The sequence below is a fragment of the Haliotis cracherodii genome, unplaced genomic scaffold, assembly GCF_022045235.1.
Source record: "Haliotis cracherodii isolate W230 unplaced genomic scaffold, xgHalCrac1.p SCAF_14, whole genome shotgun sequence".
Classification (NCBI taxonomy): domain Eukaryota; kingdom Metazoa; phylum Mollusca; class Gastropoda; order Lepetellida; family Haliotidae; genus Haliotis; species Haliotis cracherodii.
In genome coordinates this window covers 28,289,477-28,307,817 of record NW_027266269.1, presented here as the reverse complement: position 1 = coordinate 28,307,817, position 18,341 = coordinate 28,289,477, and the positions used below count along the sequence as shown (strand labels likewise).

The 18,341-nt window shown below is 43.6% G+C and overlaps 1 protein-coding gene across 1 annotated transcript; it reads left to right on the top strand.

Moving 5' to 3' along the window:
* Positions 1-1,244: 1,244 nt before the first annotated feature.
* On the top strand, positions 1,245-17,151 carry LOC139460676 (carboxypeptidase B-like). The gene is made up of 11 exons (XM_071242156.1): positions 1,245-1,336; positions 3,911-3,992; positions 4,544-4,677; positions 7,455-7,554; positions 8,655-8,753; positions 9,518-9,622; positions 10,775-10,885; positions 12,185-12,278; positions 12,710-12,924; positions 13,998-14,082; positions 16,802-17,151. Exons 1-11 carry the CDS (start codon positions 1,245-1,247, stop codon positions 16,981-16,983), a joined length of 1,299 nt encoding a protein of 432 aa, XP_071098257.1. The 3' UTR covers positions 16,984-17,151.
* The last annotated feature ends 1,190 nt before the right edge of the window (positions 17,152-18,341 follow it).

Genomic DNA, 18,341 nt, shown 5'->3' with positions numbered 1-18,341 from the left:
TATTCACGATCCCTAACCTTCTTATTCAGTATAATATAAACTCAGGGTCAAGAGAAAGTTTACCTTGTTTGTTTTGTATGTAATTGAAAGTTGAAGGAACTGTTGGTTCTCTCTATATGTAACCATCACTCATCCAAGCAACAGTTTGTAAAAAGTATACTGTGGCTGGGTAAGTTTGGGTAAAACTAGATTGGTTCAGTGGTCGGTAAAGCATGAATTTGCAACCACATGACCCAACCATGTTTGAAATAATAAAAATGTGTGCCGAAAAAAACATTTTTTTTTATTTTCGAAGACAAGGTGTCTTCGATACCCAGTTGTGTATTATGCGAAATATTTATTTTAGATTTTAAAAGGTTTAAATTGAATTATAATTTAAAAAATAAAACCATGTATTTTTCTACCTGTATGAACAATTATTATTTATTTATTAAAATCAAACATATGTTAAAATCTGCCGAGAGGTATCGTTTCCTTTGCCCCCCAGTTATCAACGGGCCGGATTTAATAAATCTTTCGGAAAATCTTAATGTTACCGACAACACACACAAAATTGTTTCCTTCCCTTCAATGTAAGCACGAACACAAATCATGGTAGGAGAGAAAACAGATGTTGTTTTAAATAATGTGGTTTATTTTGTTTGTTTATTGTATAACGCCGCTCTCCGCAATATTCCAGTTATATGACGACGGCCTTAAATAATCGAGTCTGGGCCAGCATGGGTTGCTGAAGACCAATTCTAACCAGGAATCTTCACGGAACTTATAATTTAACACATGTCTTTTGCAATGTATCTAAGAAGTGAATGAATATTACTTATTAAAAAAAGCTTTGTTTAAATCTTATTTCATGGCTAAGAAGTATTGTACACTACGTGATACACAACATTAAACAAATGTCGATAAAACATTCATCATCAATCGAGGTGAAAGTTGACAAACGCTATGTACCGCTCAAACCATTACTCCTGACCCTGGAATTCAAGGTACTTGATTCTTACAACGAAATGAACTGATATATGATTTTGTAAATGGTTATTATGACTCAACAATGTCTCAATTTAGAATATAGACAAACAAGGGCAGAATCTAGCTTGATCATTGCCAAATCTTGACCGCTTTCAAATATGACCTATAGTGATATTGAACGGGAATATGCTATTTTGCACACGGCGTCAGACAAGGTATAAAAGTGGAGCTCCTGCCACCCCTATTGTTGGTAGGTGATTGCTCACAGTACCACCATGAAGTGTCTGGTTCTTCTCGCCCTCTGTGGGCTCGCCTTCGGGCTACCTAGCGGCAGACTCGACGAACAGGGAGCGGAAACATTCCTTAAGTAAGAATTATTTTTGTATTTTTTTCCCATTCCACAGTTTTTCACACAGCACATGGCATATTGTTTGTTTGTTTGTTGTTTAACGCCGCACTCAGCAATATCCAAGCTATATGATGACGGTCCGTTAATATTCGAGTCACGACCAGACAATCCAGTGATTGATATCATGAGCATCGTTCTACGCAATTGGATAAAGATGACATGCTTCAACCGAGTCAGGGGCGGTCGGGTAGCCTAGTGGTTAAAGCGTTCGCTCGTCACGCCGAAGACCCGGGTTCGATTCCCGACATGGCACAATGTGTGAAGCCCATTTCTGCTGTCCCCCGCCGTGATATTGCTGGAATATTGCTTAAAGAGGCGTAAGACCATACTCACTCACTCACTCACTCAACCGAGTCAACGAGTCTGACCACCCGATCCCGTTAGTCGCCTCTTACGACAAGCATGGGAGTTATTCTAACCCGGATTTTCACGGGTACAATGGGTATATACTGACATCGTAGAAGTATACAGGCTCGTAGCTCTATCGATGAAGATTGCATTATTATTCATCTCTTGGGGCAAAGATTGCCTCAAACAACATTGGAGTGAAAATTTGATAAATGGTAAATGTTCATATACGTAATAACTGTTTAGACAGCATTTTACATGTGACACTACATTCTACCTTATTCACGTGTATATCAGGAAACCTAGAACGTCATTGTCACAGTTTCGATGCTGCTATTATGATCTTTCGCTTATAAAGGTAAATTTAACAACAAATTCAAATGTAAATATTGTTATAGTAAAACTGAGGAACGATCATGTGATGGTTATGACAAAGTGAGTGAGTGAGTTGGGTTTTACGCCGCTTTCAACAGTATTCCAGTTATATCGCGGCGTGTCAGCTTAATGTGGGAGGAAAGCCCGAAGTGATGCAGGTCTCAGACGTTTACCACTTCGGTGAAACCCACGAGCGAGCCGGGATTCGAACCAACAAACATAGGTTTCTGGCGTGCCCAAGGGACGCAACTCTGCACAGCGCATCGCGGCGCCTTAGACGACTGGGCCACCCGTGCCTCCGTTATGACAAAGAACTACGACTGTGTAAAATATCAAGCAAATTTTCTGAATGTGCATCAGGGGCGGTCGGGTAGCCTAGTGGTTAAAGCCTTCCCTCGTCACACCGAAGACCCGGGTTCAATTCCCGACATGGGTACAATGTGGGAAACCCATTTCTGGTCTCCCCTGCCGAGGGTATTGCATGAATATTGCTAAAAGCTGCGTTAAACCATACTCACTCACTCAATGAATGTGCATCAAAACGCAAGTTTTATATTCTTTTATCAACAAGCAGCTAGTAGTTATTGCATCCCATAGTTTTGTTCATCAACCATACTTGTCACAATGGGTACAACGTGGGAAACCCATTTCTGGTGTCCCCTGTTGAGGGTTTTGTATGAATAATGCTAAAAGCTGCGTAAAATCATACTCACTCACTCACTCAGAAATAAAGAAAATCAAATGATTATAAAGTCGTAAACAAATTCACCTTATAAACATTGCAAGGCAACTGGACCACAATTTCACAAACTAAGATATATTCGTTCAATATATATGTTCAATTGCAAAACCACGCCACTTTTGTTTTTGACTGAGCATTTAGTAGCTAAAGTGTTCGTCAAACCCCATTTGGCAATGCTGTCATTGACTTTCGAGATAGAACATGAGATCGAACCCACAAATCCAGGTTTCCTCCCAGCCGTGGTCAATAAGCACCAGGGGCGGTCGGGTAGCCTCGTGCTTAAAGCGTTCGCTCGTCACGCCGAAGACCCGGGTTCGATTCCCGACATGGGTACAATGTGTGAAGCCCATTTCTGGTGTCCCCCTCCGTGATATTGCTGAAAGAGGCGTAAAACCATACTTACTCACTCAATTAGCACCACGCCGTGCTCGTGGGTTTGAACACAGTGATGAGGGTCGTGCTTCTTGCTTCATTGTGGGTCCGCGCGCAGATCCGGGTTAGATTTGGTCTTCGTCAACCCATGTAATAGACTACTATGCTTGCCGTAAGAGGCGACTATGCTTGTTGTAAGAAGCGACTATGCTTGTCGTAAGAGGCGACTATGCTTGTCGTAAAAAGCGACTATGCTTGTCGTAAGAGGCGACTATGCTTGTCGTAAGAGGCGCTTATGCTTGCCGTAAGAGGCGCCTATGCTTATCGTAAAAGGCGACTATGCTTGTCGAAAAAGGCGACTATGCTTGTCGCAAAAGGTGACTATGCTTGTCGTAAAGGCGACTTACGGGATCGGGTGGGCGAGCTCGCTCACTTGGTTGAACTCAATTTTACCTCATCTTACCTCACCTCACCTGCGGACCTTAATGAATTGTAACACGAAAATAAAACCCCTTGCCGCACTTATTTCAAAAAAAATTTCACGTAGGCAACAATTCATTATTTAAAATTGTAATCCATAGATGCTGCGACGAATATTTTTTAGTACTTGACGAATATTCATAAATTGGACGATCAGACGCAAGACGCTAGGGTGTGAGGTAAATGTTACCTTTAGTGTTTTATTCCACTTGCAGCCATCGCCTCGTGGACGTGAACATCACCAGTGTGGAGCAGCAGAGCTACATTAACGACCTCGCCGACGTTGGAAACATGGGGGTAAGAGGGGAATGAGTTGCTGCTGATGTTGTATCGCGTAGTGGTAAACAACGCACGTCGTTAATGTCGTTACACAATGCTTATAACCCATGTACGATCTGTTACGAACACTAGGCTGATACGCTGTGCAACGTTAGTAGACGCTTCACAAGAAAACGAACCCGTGAAGATCCGGGGTAGAATAGGTCTTCAGTAACCCAAGCTTGCCGTAAAAGTCGACTATGCTTGTCGTAAGCGGCGACTAACGGGATCAGGTGGTCAGGCTTGCTGACTTGGTTGATGCATGTAATCGTATCCCAATGCGTGGATCGATGCTCATGATGTCAATCACTGGATTGTCTGGTCAAGACTTGATTTTTTTACAGACCGCCATGATATAGCTGGAATATTGCTGAGTGCGGCGTAAAACAACAAACCAACCAACAACCAACGACAGTGAGTCCATCAGGGTAACGTAGTGTCACAAAAGCACAACATTTCCACAAGCAACACACGTCAGTAGCGCAAGCGTGGCGTTATTACCACACGAGTAACGATACCTATCCTTTCAGCTCGATGTCTGGCTGTACCCAACGCTGAAGAACACAGGGCGACTCAGAGTGCCTCCAGAGTCTATTGACCTGTTCATGGAGTTGATGCAGAAGTCCGGAGTCAGCGCCAAGATCAGAACCCAGAACCTGAAGCAGTAGGTGGACCCCTCATATTTGAGGGTACCATAAACAGTAAACTACGGATATAACGAACTCAAATTTTAGTTCGTTATAACCGTAGTTCGTTATAAGCATATATACAGAATAACTACAGTAAATAGTCGGGACAAAAAAGTAAATTCGCTATATCCGTCAGTTCCTTATATGCGTGTTGGTGATAAACGTAGTTTACAGTATACCCCTATCTGTTGAATACTCGTCTATGTCAATACTGTTTGTGGCGGTTGGGTAGCCTAGTGGTTAAAGCGTTCGCTCGTCACGCCAAAGACCCGGGTCCGATTCCCGACATGGGTACAATGTGTGAAGCCCATTTCTGGTGTCCCCCGCCGTGATATGGCTGGAATATTGCTAAAGCGGCGTAAAACTATACTCACTCACGCACTCAATGCTGTTGATGGACACTACAACGTGGTCATGAAACCACCAAAAGCTGATGTGATTGCAACATGTGAGGTAGCGGCATCGACCAAGAGGTCTCTCTGACACTTATGGTCCAGAGACGTCCATCTGTTGATGAATTTTGACTCCCCCCCCCCCCCCCCCCCCCCCCCGTCTCTTTAAAGGACGTGGTATATAAGGATCCTTTTTAATCGATTGAAATCGTCAACGAAATTGTATGGAAAAGTGCTTTCTTAAACTTGCAAATTTTGTGACGCAACACAAATATTTCACTATATGTTTGTCTATCCGCAATCTCATTAAAATCAGATCTGAGGACATCCCATTACGGGTTACGTCAGAACGACCTTTCATCCGACCAATCATAGCGTCGCTTACCAGATCATGAAAGTGACAGTCGGAATGTGATTTCTAATCATGCAACCTCTAAGCCTTTAACACTGGGTATTCCGAACGATAGTTACGGGGTTAACGACTGAATCCATACAATCTATACCATCTATTAGCCATTCCAGAATGTTCTTTTTTTCATGATTCAAATTTTGAATCGTCATGTTTCGAAGCGTAGTCGCCATTTTGAAATTAGTGCCGTAAAGCACGAGAAAGATGCCTCCTGATTGGCTAATGTCGACTTCTTGTCAGTCATTCCATTGGTCGGTCAAAGGTCGCGCAAGGTCGGTCTGACGTGACCCGTAATGGGGTGTCCTCAGATCTTTGTTTAGCGGCAGCGAGAACCTAGATCTGATTTTAATGAGATTGGTCCATCCGCTTTACTGTCAGACCCCTCGCACGATGAAATATAAAAAAAAACCAGCCCGGTAGCACCAAACGTCATCTCTTTTGGACATTTTAGCCTTAATCCTTCATCTGCTAAAAAATATACTGGCTTGCAAAATAATGTATATTCCTCTGTTTGATCAGAGACCATATAATAGACGACTGCCGATATAATCCTTCTTCTTTCTTGGCATTTACAAAGCAAATGATAATTTTATAATACAAATATTTCATGTAAGGCTCTTTTTTTTGTATGATGTTTTCATTGTTGTGTAAATGCACAAAGTAAGTAGTACCTTAATCATATTTACATTATTATGATTGGGTTTAGGCCAAGATCTTTTTACTCATAATCAATATTTACACGGCATAAAATTGATAATTGATGAAATGTAGTCATGATTAATATAGACAAAATCTAAAGAAGATAACAAATATGTAGTATTGTAGTATGTAGTATATGCGCGATAGGTGATAGAAGCCTAACTGAAACAAAGTTAAACTTACGAAGAAATGGCGAAAGCAGGAGTAAAAAATATACGCGTCTTACAAAAACAATTCTAATATCATACAATATAAGTCACTTTGTGGAATGTTTCAAAAGATATATGCGGATGATAATCACAGACAAAATGCATGTTATGTCGTCTGCTATATGGTAATTTAACTTAAAATATGTGACGTAAAATATGGCCTTGCGCCACAAATTATACAAAAAAAACTACCCATCGTACCTAAATAACTTTGGGACAAAGCCAAAGGGGAAATCGTGATAAATGTAAAACCTTTTAATTCAGGACCGATAATAGGAACACATTCGTCTGAAAGCATGCGAAAATTAAGAGTTGTGGTGTCATTATTTCGGGAAAATTCAGATTTAGTCCCATTTCTGGAGTCAAAATCTGAAATTTCGCATCCGCCCTAAATTTGTTAATGGCACTAAACCAATTTTTAACATATACCCTTTTATACACCTTGGTAACCAAGGACTTTCATTACGAATTAGAGGCCGTTATTGAAAATCAAAATCTGCACTTTTGCCGATTTTACATGTGCGCCATTTTGTTCTCTCGGACAAAGACAAAGCGTGATCACAGTCATCAAATACAGTGACAACGACATGCTTTAGGGCACCAACAAATCTCAGTTGTAATGTTAACAATGTTAAGAAAAAACTAGTGGTGTTTTAGGCATTAAGTTTGCAGTGTTTTGGCGTCTGGTGACAGTTTGACAACGTTTGTAATAATTTTATCTTGTTTGGTTCAAATCCAGTTTCCAAGTGTATACTTTCTTTTGTCCGTCAGTTTATATTGGAATGGTTTCCCGTTTTTCATGATTTGTTAGTTCTTGCTGTCCAAAGCGTTCGCTCATCACGCCAAAGACCCGGTTCAATTTCCCACATGGGTACAATGTTGGCCCATTTCCCTCTTCCCCGCCATGATATTGCTTGAATATTGCTCAAAAGTGGCGTAAATCCATACTCACTCTTTCTAGTTTTCTAAATTGAATCCAAATCAGATCTTGCCTTTTCCGTTTACGTGTGATGATTTAAACGTGACGTGTGTGTCTGATACAGGTTGAATGACGCTGTTTACGCGCAGCCAGCGGAACCATCTCAGTACGCTGACTTCATCGAGGGCGTAATTAGACACAACGCCTACTACAGGTTGAGCGATGTAAGTTGGGGTTGGGTAACAGGGGATTTATCATAGCGTTCAAGATTGTCACACTTATATAGAGACATGCATTCATGTGTGTGTGTGTGTGTGTGTGTGCGTGCGTGCGTGCGTGCGTGCGTCCGTGCGTGCGTGCGTGCGTGCGTGTGTGAGTGGCTGCTTGTACCATTGATATACTATAACGCAGACATGGATACCCCCACTCTGACTCCGAGCCGACCAGCTAATGTTTTAGCTCATTTATGCCAAGCTGTAACAAGTAACGTCTTTTAACCACTTTTGGTATTGCGCGGCCAGGGAATCGAGCCACAACCTTCCGCTCCCCGGGCAGACGCTCTATCCACTAGACCGACGCAATGGTGACGTGGTTAATAGCGTCTCAACGTTCCCCGACGGCGGTGATGACGTGGTTATTAGCGTCTTAACGTTCCCCGACGGCAGTGATGACGTGGTTATTAGCGTCTTAACGTACCCGACGGCGGTGATGACGTGATTATTAGCGTCTCAACGTTCCCCGAGGGCGGTGATGACGTGGTTATTAGCGTCTCTAAGTTCCCGACGGCGGTGATGACGTGGTTATAAGCGTCTCAAAGTTCCCCGACGGCGGTGATGACGTGGTTATTAGCGTCTTAACGTTCCCCGACGGCGGTGATGACGTGGTTATTAGCGTCTCAAAGTTCCCCCACGGCGTTAGTGACGTGGTTATTAGCGTCTCAAAGTTCCCCCACGGCGTTGGTGACGTGGTTATTAGCGTCTCAAAGTTCCCCCGCGGCGGTGATGACGTGGTTATTAGCGTCTCAAAGTTCCCCCACGGCGTTGGTGACGTGGTTATTAGCGTCTCAAAGTTCCCCCACGGCGTTGGTGACGTGGTTATAAGCGTCTCAACGCGCACCAAAGGCGTTGGACGTTGCGTATCGCTGGTTAGTTTCAGTAATTAGCTGCAATAATATTGACTACGGCTAAAAACAACAAGCATGTCCAGTCTGGATGCCAGTGGCATTGCTGTACTTTGGTCGTTCTGGCACAGGGTTGCTAAGTGCATTAAATAATGTTTCGGGTTCTATATGTTGGACGGGAACATTAATGTGATGTTGTTGCAGATTGACTCCTACACGTCCAACTTTGCCTCCTTCAGCGGAGTGAGCAAGTCCTACCTCACCAGGCCGACCTACGAGGGACGGAATACTCCATATGTTGAGGTAGGGGTCAAGGCTACCCACATCTATCTTTAAGATTGATATATATGCCATAACATACGTCTGGCGTTTTCTGTGGAGTAGCTTGTTAGTTATTTCATACCTTTTGTATTGTAAATCGTAAATATTTAGACACTGATACTAGAATATGAAAATATATATTAATATGAAATACGAAAATGACACTCGGATACGTCCCGGGGGTGCTCGAAAATATACTACCAATAACAAGTTAAGGATCACCTATCATATTTATATAGAAAATCTGTCATGACATGGATTCTAATATGAAAGAATCGGTTGATCCTTAAATTCTTTTGAGTTGTATATTTCTGGTATTTTATCGAGTAGAACTCTTATCGGGTAGATCCTAAATACTTAAAGAAGTCCATTTATACTGCGCCAAATTCCATTCAGCAAGTTAATGCTCATGGCACTACATAGTTTTAGCAAACAATTCTAATGAAAGGGGAGTAGAGTTGATAGTGTTGTGTCAAGAGGTGTGTTTTCAGATGAGTCTTAAAGGATGAAAAAAGCGATGGCGACAGCTTAAGATCAGATGGTAGTTTGTTCATAACGAGGAAGCGCAGAACTGGAAAGATCTCTGACCAAAGGTTTTGAGACGGGTTTCCGGGACTTGTAACAGGTGGTTATTAGAGAACGGAGAGATCTGGAAGGCTTGTATTTCGGCAGTAGTTCGGTGAGATATAGTGGGGCTGATGTCAAATGTATCGTAAGCACCATCCCGTGATGATCCTGACTTTCAGATTACCGGAGGCTCCGGCAACAACAAGAAGAACATCTTCATCGAGGCTGGCGTGCACGCCCGGGAGTGGATCAGCCCTGCATCCGCATTGTACTTCATAGACAGGGTGAGTAGCAGCCCTTCACAAACGCTCAGCATCCCGTGGACATCCGGGTAGGAATTCGCCTTCAGCAACCCATCTTGGTCATTACAGCAGTGTGTACTTGTCATGCAGCTTGTCATGTTTAGGTACAATTGTCATGACAACAGTGGGTTAACTTTTACAGCTTGTCTTGCACGTGTAGAATGGTCATTACGTCCTTAAAGCAGTGTGTTTACTCTTACAGCTTGTCTTGCACGTGTAGAATGGTCATTACGTCATTAAAGCAGTGTGTTTACTCTTACAGCTTGTTTTGCACGTGTAGAATGGTCATTACGTACTTAATGCAGTGTGTTTACTCTAACAGCTTGATATGCACGTGTAGATTGGTCATTACGTCATTAAAGCAGTGTGTTTACTCTTACAGCTTGTCTTGCACGTGTAGATTGGTCATTACGTCATTAAAGCAGTGTGTTTACTCTTACAGCTTGTCATGCACGTGTAGAATGGTCATGACATCAATGTGGTTATTGTTGCAGCTTGTCATGCACGTGTAGAATGGTCATTACGTCATTAAAGCAGTGTGTGTATTCTTACAGCTTGCCATGCACGTGAAGAATGGTCATGACATCACTGTGGTTATTCTTTCAGCTTGCCATGCACGTGTAGAATGGTCATGACATCAATGTGGTTATTGTTGCAGCTTGTCATGCACGTGTAGAAGGGTCATTACGTCCTTAAAGCAGTGTGTGTACTCTTACAGCTTGCCATGCACGTGTAGAATGGTCATGACATCAGTGTGGTTATTCTTGCAGCTTGCCATGCACGTGGAGAATGGTCATGACATCAGTGTGGTTATTCTTGCAGCTTGCCATGCTCGTGTTGAATGGTCATGACATCACTGTGGTTATTCTTACAACTTGTCTTGCACGTATAGAATGGTCATGACATCACTGTGGTTATTCTTGCAGCTTGTCATGCTCGTGTTGAATGGTCATGACATCACTGTGGTTATTCTTGCAGCTTGCCTTGCACGTGTAGAATGGTCATGACATCAGTGTGGTTATTCTTGCAGCTTGCCATGCACGTGTAGAATGGCCATGACGTCACTGTGGTTATTCCTGCAGCTTGTCATGCACGTGTAGAATGGCCATAACGTCACTGTGGTTATTCTTGCAGCTCCTTCATCGACGTGAAACTGACAGCGATGCCAACTACCTGTACAATAACTTCAACTGGTTCGTCGTGCCCGTCAGCAACCCCGACGGCTATGAATACACACACACCACCGTAAGTTTGTGTCATGCGCACTGACCTGGAGTCCAGCTGTGTCACATGTCTATAGGAGCACACCATTTAGGAGCAGCTCATGTACTCGCAGAATTGTCTTGTGTTTTCGTGACAACGCGTTACTTTGATAAATGGATTATGTTCTTACAGCTGAAAGAATGTCGATGTCACAGTACACTGATGGATGAGCTATCGCGCACGCGCACACACACACACATACCTACAGACACACACTCGCACGCACGCGCGCACGCACACACATACACATCCAACAACACGCTCCAAAGTCACAATACGGATTTTGCTTTTTTGGCACAGTAGGATTAATATATTTGTATTGTGTGATCAATTCACAGGTTTCAAACTGTAATATTTTTAAATTTACCACTTTGGGTTCCTTTTCAAATTGACTGTTTTGTATCTTTGATACCTTAGCTGTTTTGTGTCTATTTGGTGTGGGGCGGTGTGATTTTTGTTTGAGAAATACATTTTTTTCAACCATAAACCAAAATTAAATATCAGCATTCCCCTGATTGGTTGACTGCTCACTAACCAAAACTCCACTCCACTGTGTTATCCGGGGTAGAACAGGTCTACAGGAACCCATGCTTGCCGTAAAAGGCGACTATGCTTGTCGTAAGAGGCGACTAACGGGATCGGGTGGTCAGGCTCGCTGACTTGGTTGATGCATGACATCGTATCCCAATTGCGTGGATCGATGCGCATGATATTAATCACTGGATTGTCTGGTCCAGACTCGATTATTTACAGACCGCCGTCATATAGCTGGAATATTGCTGAGTGCGGCGTTAAACAACAAACAAACAAAACTTAGGGATTCACGGATATAGAGGGTTCCCATCAACCCATGCTTGTCGATCGATTTGTGTTAACAGGGAGTCAGTGATTTCCGATTTCGTGGATCGCTCGTAAAATCAGTCCCTGGATGGTCTATAGTCTCACTCGATTATTTACATTCCGCCGGCATATACAGTCAAACACCGTTGTATCTAACTTTGTTGTGTCGAATTTACGGTGGTCTCGAAGTAACGGCTCGGTCCCTGTGTATTTCTTTTTTCTCATCAGTGTCGTTTATGTCGAACTTCGGATAACTCGAGGTCCCTTTAACTTTGACACAATGTTGTTTGACTGTAGCTGGAATATTGATGAGTGTGGCATAAAAAAAAGAACCAAAAAAGAAGAAATTGTGATTATTTGTAATAAGAACACCTTAAACGTATAAAAGGAGTATGATACTACACCTCAGCTTATCATCAATCTCTTCCTGTGTGTATTCAGTACCGGTATTGGAGGAAGAACAGGAGGGCTGTGTCTGGCTGTGGTAACAGCCGAGGTGTGGATCTCAACAGGAACTTCGACTCTATGTGGGGAGGTAAATCTAACAGCCTCGAATCATTCTGGGGAAAGCTATATCGTATATTAACTGTGATGCTTCTGGTACAGAACCGGTGCAGTAAATGTCCCCCGTGACGACCCCGGGAAGAATAGGTCTTCAGCAACCCGTGATTGCTGTAAAAGGCGACTATGCTTGTCTTATGCGGCGACTAACGGGATCGGGAGGTCAGGCTCGCCGACTCGGTTGATGCATGTCATCGTATCCCAGTTGCGTAGATTGATGCTCATGATGTCAGTCACTGGAGTGTCTATCATTGAAACATTTCGGAGAACAATTCGTGTTGTCATTACTCTGTGGAATCTTTAAATATATATTCCAGTCTGAACTAGACAAGCAATTTATATTGTCATGGGTTGTTTTGTTATTCACATTCGGGTCTGGATCTAAGACCTCCTTTTTCTCATTAGGATCTGGGTCGAGTGGCTCGTGCTCTTCCGACACTTTCCGAGGGCCGTCGGTGTTTTCCGAGAATGAGAGTCAGAACATCCGTGACAAGGTCCAGCAGGTCAAGAGTCAGCAGGGCACCATCCACGCCTACCTCTCCATCCACTCCTTCTCACAGCTCCTCCTCACACCATACGGCTTCGCCTCCGGCACGTACCCTCCCAACAACAACGACATTGTGAGTCAACCTAACACGGCATTCGGATCATCTCGGATTATTCCGTTACATGTATAATATCCCCGGGAAATGGCGTAAATGTGTCGTTAAATTACAAACGAACTCTGAATTCAGATCAACTTGGCTTATTTCGGTATGTGAATAATTTCCTTGGGAATTTGAGTATTTGTGTCGTTGAATGATAAAAAAACCCCTCCGTAATCGGGCAATCTCGGCTTATTTCGTTACATGCGTAATTACCTTCACACATGGAGCAGAATCCCGATTTTGTTACAACATGCATTTCAGCTAAATTTGACATATTGTAGACTGGTCCTCTGCCTTTACTGCGCACGCTACACAAATTTTGTGCAGACAGCTAGCTGAAGCGAGGCATTAGGGCTGTAATATTGCTCGGTGCATTTCCGGGCATCGAATACTTGATAGTATCAATACTCAATAATATACGCGAAAACTCATTCACATGTCGTCTTTCTCCTGACTTAACGATTTTATAGGTTTATGTGCTTGGAAATGGAATATTAAAAGTTTATAGCTAAAACTTTCACCAAAAATAAATCAAACTGATATTCAGATATGAGAAAACATACAAATATTTTTTCTCTGAAGAATGGAGAGAAACAATTTCTTTGGAAACCACAACACACTTTATTACAGGACTTCCAACAATAAATTTCTCTTTTTCGGTTCAAAATCTAGGGAATATTTATTTTTCTGTAATTTCTGAAATATTTAAAAGAGAAAACCCAAACCCTCTTTTCTGCATTTTTTATTTTAATCTGTAAATAAAACATATTTTACCATGGCATTGATAAATGCTTGATTCTGATTGGTCTAAAAGATGTTTCCTTTTTGCTACGGAAACCCCTTTCAAATATATTAAGGCTTTTTTGCAAAAAGAACCCGTTGTTGCCGCCATGGTAGAATGGAGATAAACCTACTGTATTTAGCTAAAGAGTTCGGTTCAAAATTAAAATAAGAGGTATCTACTCTACAGTGGGACTACATCAGATTTCAAAACACGGTAGGTTTATCTCCAAAATATTCAGAGATCCCCCATTTTCTTTCCATAGCTGGATATCACCAACAGAGCAAGAACTGCCATTCTGAACTCTGACGGGAGATCGTACCGCGTCGGCACTCCAGCTGATATTCTGTGTAAGTTGGATGATGGTACAGTGGTTGTGGGACAAGAGATTGTCAACATATCGCAGCAAGTATCAGTGCCCCGTTCCACAAAGCGATCGTAGCGCTACGACTGTCGTAAGTCTATGTTAAAGTGTAGGAGTTACGGTCGCCTTAGAGCTACGGTCGCTTTTTGGAACGGGGCCCTGCCAGGAGACAAAGGGACCGTAGAGTTACGACTGTCGTTTAAGTATAGGAGTTACGGTCACCTTAGCCCTACGGTCGCTTTTTGGAATGAGTCCCTGCCAGGAGACAAAGGGACCGTGGAGTTACGACTGTCGTAAGTCTATGTTAAAGTGTAGGAGTTACGGTCGCCTTAGAGCTACGTTCGCTTTTTGGAATGAGTCCCTGCCAGGAGACAAAGGGGCCGTGGAGTTACGACTGTCGTTTAAGTATAGGAGTTACGGTCACCTTAGCCCTACGGTCGCTTTTTGGAATGAGTCCCTGCCAGGAGACAAAGGGGCCGTGGAGTTACGACTGTCGTAAGTCTATGTTAAAGTATAGGAGTTACGGTCACCTTAGCCCTACGGTCGCTTTTTGGAATGAATCCCTGCCAGGAGACAAAGGGGCCGTGGAGTTACGACTGTCGTAAGTCTATGTTAAAAGTATAGGAGTTACGGTCGCCTTAGCCCTACGGTCGCTTTTTGGAATGAGTCCCTGCCAGGAGACAAAGGGACCGTGGAGTTACGACTGTCGTAAGTCTATGTTAAAGTATAGGAGTTACGGTCGCCTTAGCTCTACGTTCGCTTTTTGGAATGAGTCCCTGCCAGGAGACAAAGGGACCGTGGAGTTACGACTGTCGTTTAAGTATCGGAGTTACGGTCACCTTAGCCCTACGGTCGCTTTTTGGAATGAGTCCCTGCCAGGAGACAAAGGGGCCGTGGAGTTACGACTGTCGTAAGTCTATGTTAAAGTATAGGAGTTACGGTCGCCTTAGCCCTACGATCGCTTTTTGGAATGAATCCCTGCCAGGAGACAAAGGGACCGTAGAGTTACGGCTGTCGTAAGTCTATGTTAAAGTATAGGAGTTACGGTCGCCTTAGCGCTACGGTCGCTTTTTGGAATGAGTCCCTGCCAGGAGACAAAGGGACCGTGGAGTTACGACTGTCGTAAGTCTATGTTAAAGTATAGGAGTTACGGTCACCTTAGCCCTACGGTCGCTTTTTGGAATGAGTCCCTGCCAGGAGACAAAGGGACCGTGGAGTTACGACTGTCGTAAGTCTATGTTAAAGTATAGGAGTTACGGTCGCCTTAGCCCTACGGTCGCTTTTTGGAATGAATCCCTGCCAGGAGACAAAGGGACCGTAGAGTTACGGCTGTCGTAAGTCTATGTTAAAGTATAGGAGTTACGGTCGCCTTAGCGCTACGGTCGCTTTTTGGAATGAGTCCCTGCCAGGAGACAAAGGGGCCGTGGAGTTACGACTGTCGTAAGTCTATGTTAAAGTATAGGAGTTACGGTCGCCTTAGCCCTACGATCGCTTTTTGGAATGATCCCTGCCAGGAGACAAAGGGACCGTGGAGTTACGACTGTCGTAAATCTCGTACTTGGCTTAAACCTAATCCAATCGTAGCCCCTGCTGTTGAAGCCAGTTTAGCGCTACGACAGTCGTAATTAACTCTTTACACTCGGATCCAGAAGAAGAGAATGCATTGGGCAATCTCATTAAAATCAGATCTTAGTTCTTGCTGTCGCTAAACAAAGATCTGAGGACATCCCATTACGGGTCACGTCAGAAAGACCTTTAATCCGATCAATCAAAGCGTCGCTTACCAGATCATGAAAGTGACAGTCGACAGTAACGGCCCGTACGACTGATTCCGTCAAAATTATCGTCTATCTCTCGCTTCCGTGGGATAAACATTTGAACGGAGGAGGCGTTGCACAGTATGTGGGAAGCACTGCTATACATTCTCAACCATATATTAGACATTCCGGAATGTTCGTTTGTTCAGTTTTAAAAATTTTAATCGAGAACTGTGTCAACAAAATTTTTAAGTGTAGTCTGTAATCGAAGTCGCCAGGTTGAAACGAGAAGCTCGAGAAAGCTGCTTCTAAATGGCTGATGTCGGCTTCTTGTCTTGTCATTTCAGTGGTCTGTCAAATTTCGCGAATGGTCGGTCTGGCGTGACCCGTAATAAGATGTTCTCAGATCATTGCTTAGTGGCAGCGAGAACTTAGATACTTTAGATTTTTATGAGACTGAGAGAATGGATTGTAGGGGTGCACATCCTTGTTTTTGAAACGTGTTAAAGCGTTTGTCCGATCGAACATAAGAATGGGTGTTCGACCCCCCCTACCGCGTAATACCAAAAGACATGACCAAAAAGTACTTATTGCTCCGTTATGTAACTCAAATACTCATCACTCATTTACTCACATGCCATTTCTATTGTGATACAACTGAATTAGTCACGTCAATGTGGCCCGTTAAGATCCGGGGTAGAATAGGTCTTCAGCAACCCATGCTTGCCGTAACAGGTGACTAACGGGATCGTGTGGTCAGGCTCGCTGGCTTGGTCGATGCATGTCATCGATCCCAATTGTGGATCGATGCTCATGTTGTCAATCACTGGATTGTCTGGTCCAGACTCGTTTATTTACAGACCGCCGTCATACAGCTTGAATATTGCTGAGTGCGGCGTTAAACAAACAAACAAACAAACACATGTCAATGTCATGTCCTTTCCACAGACAACGCGGACGGAGGCTCCCACGACTGGGCTCGCTTGACGGAGAATATTCAGTACTCGATAACCTATGAACTCCGACCCGCCAGTGGGGGTCTCGAGGGCTTTGTGCTGCCAACCTCTCAGATTGCCCCTTGCAGCAAGGAAGTGTGGGAGTCTCTGTATGCCATCGCCAGCAACTTGTAACAAGGATCCTGATTGGCTGCAGGGAGTCACAACTTTATAATTGTCAGATGAAATGTCATTGGATGAGACAGCAAGCAAAGCACCGACGGAAAAAATGTTAACATAGCCTGTCGCTTGAATTGATAATATACTAGTTGTGTAATATCCTGTATACTGTCGCCTTGTTCAGAGTTGATAAATACATTAATCAAATACTATTGATTCGTTTGTTTGTTTGTTTGACGTTTTAAGGCAACACTCAGCAATATTTCAACTCTATGACGGAGGTCTGTAAAAAAATGGGTCTGGACCATACAATCCAGTAATTGACATCATAAGCATCGATCTGGGCAATTGGGATACAACGACATGCATCAACCAAGTCAGCGAGCCTGACCACCCGATCCCGTTAGTCGCCTTTTACGACAAGCATAGTCGCCTTTTACAAGCGCGGCACACTGAAGACCTATTCTACCCCGGATCTTCACGGGTGAATAAAATCCTGACTGGAAATGCCAGTGTCAGTTTCATCTTCTGACCCACGCCACCATGACTTATAGTGACTGAGTGTTGACATATTTTATATCAGTGAGTGAGTGAGTATGGTATAACGCCGCTTTTAGCAATATTCCAGCAATATCACGGCGGGGGACACCAGAAATTGGCTTCACACATTGTGCCCATGTCGGGAATCGAACCCAGATCTTCGGCGTGACGAGCGAACGATTTAACCACTAGGCTACCCGACCGCCCCTTATATGTTATTAATATAAATAGACGCAAGGGTGAGATTATATCTATCAGAGACCATATAATAGATTACGTAGGATGACGTGGTAGTGTACCCAGGCCATGTAGCATGACGTGGTAGTGTACCCAGACTATGTAGCATGACGTGGAAGTGTACCCAGGCCATGTAGGATGACGTGGTAGTGTACCCAGGTCATGTATGATGATGTGGTAGTGTACCCAGGCCATGTAAGATGACGTGGTAGTGTACCCAGACCATGTAGGATGACGTGGTAGTGTACCCAGGCCATGTAGGATGACGTGGTAGTGTACCCAGGTCATGTATGATGATGTGGTAGTGTACCCAGGCCATGTAGGATGACGTGGTAGTGTACCCAGACCATGTAGGATGACGTGATAGTGAACTCTGGCCATGTAGGATGACGTGGTAGTGTACCCAGGTCATGTAGGATGACGTGGTAGTGTACCCAGGTCATGTATGATGATGTGGTAGTGTACCCAGGCCATGTAGGATGACGTGGTAGTGTACCCAGACCATGTAGGATGACGTGGTAGTGTACCCAGGCCATGTAGGATGACGTGGTAGTGTACCCAGGTCATGTAGGATGACGTGATAGTGAACTCTGGCC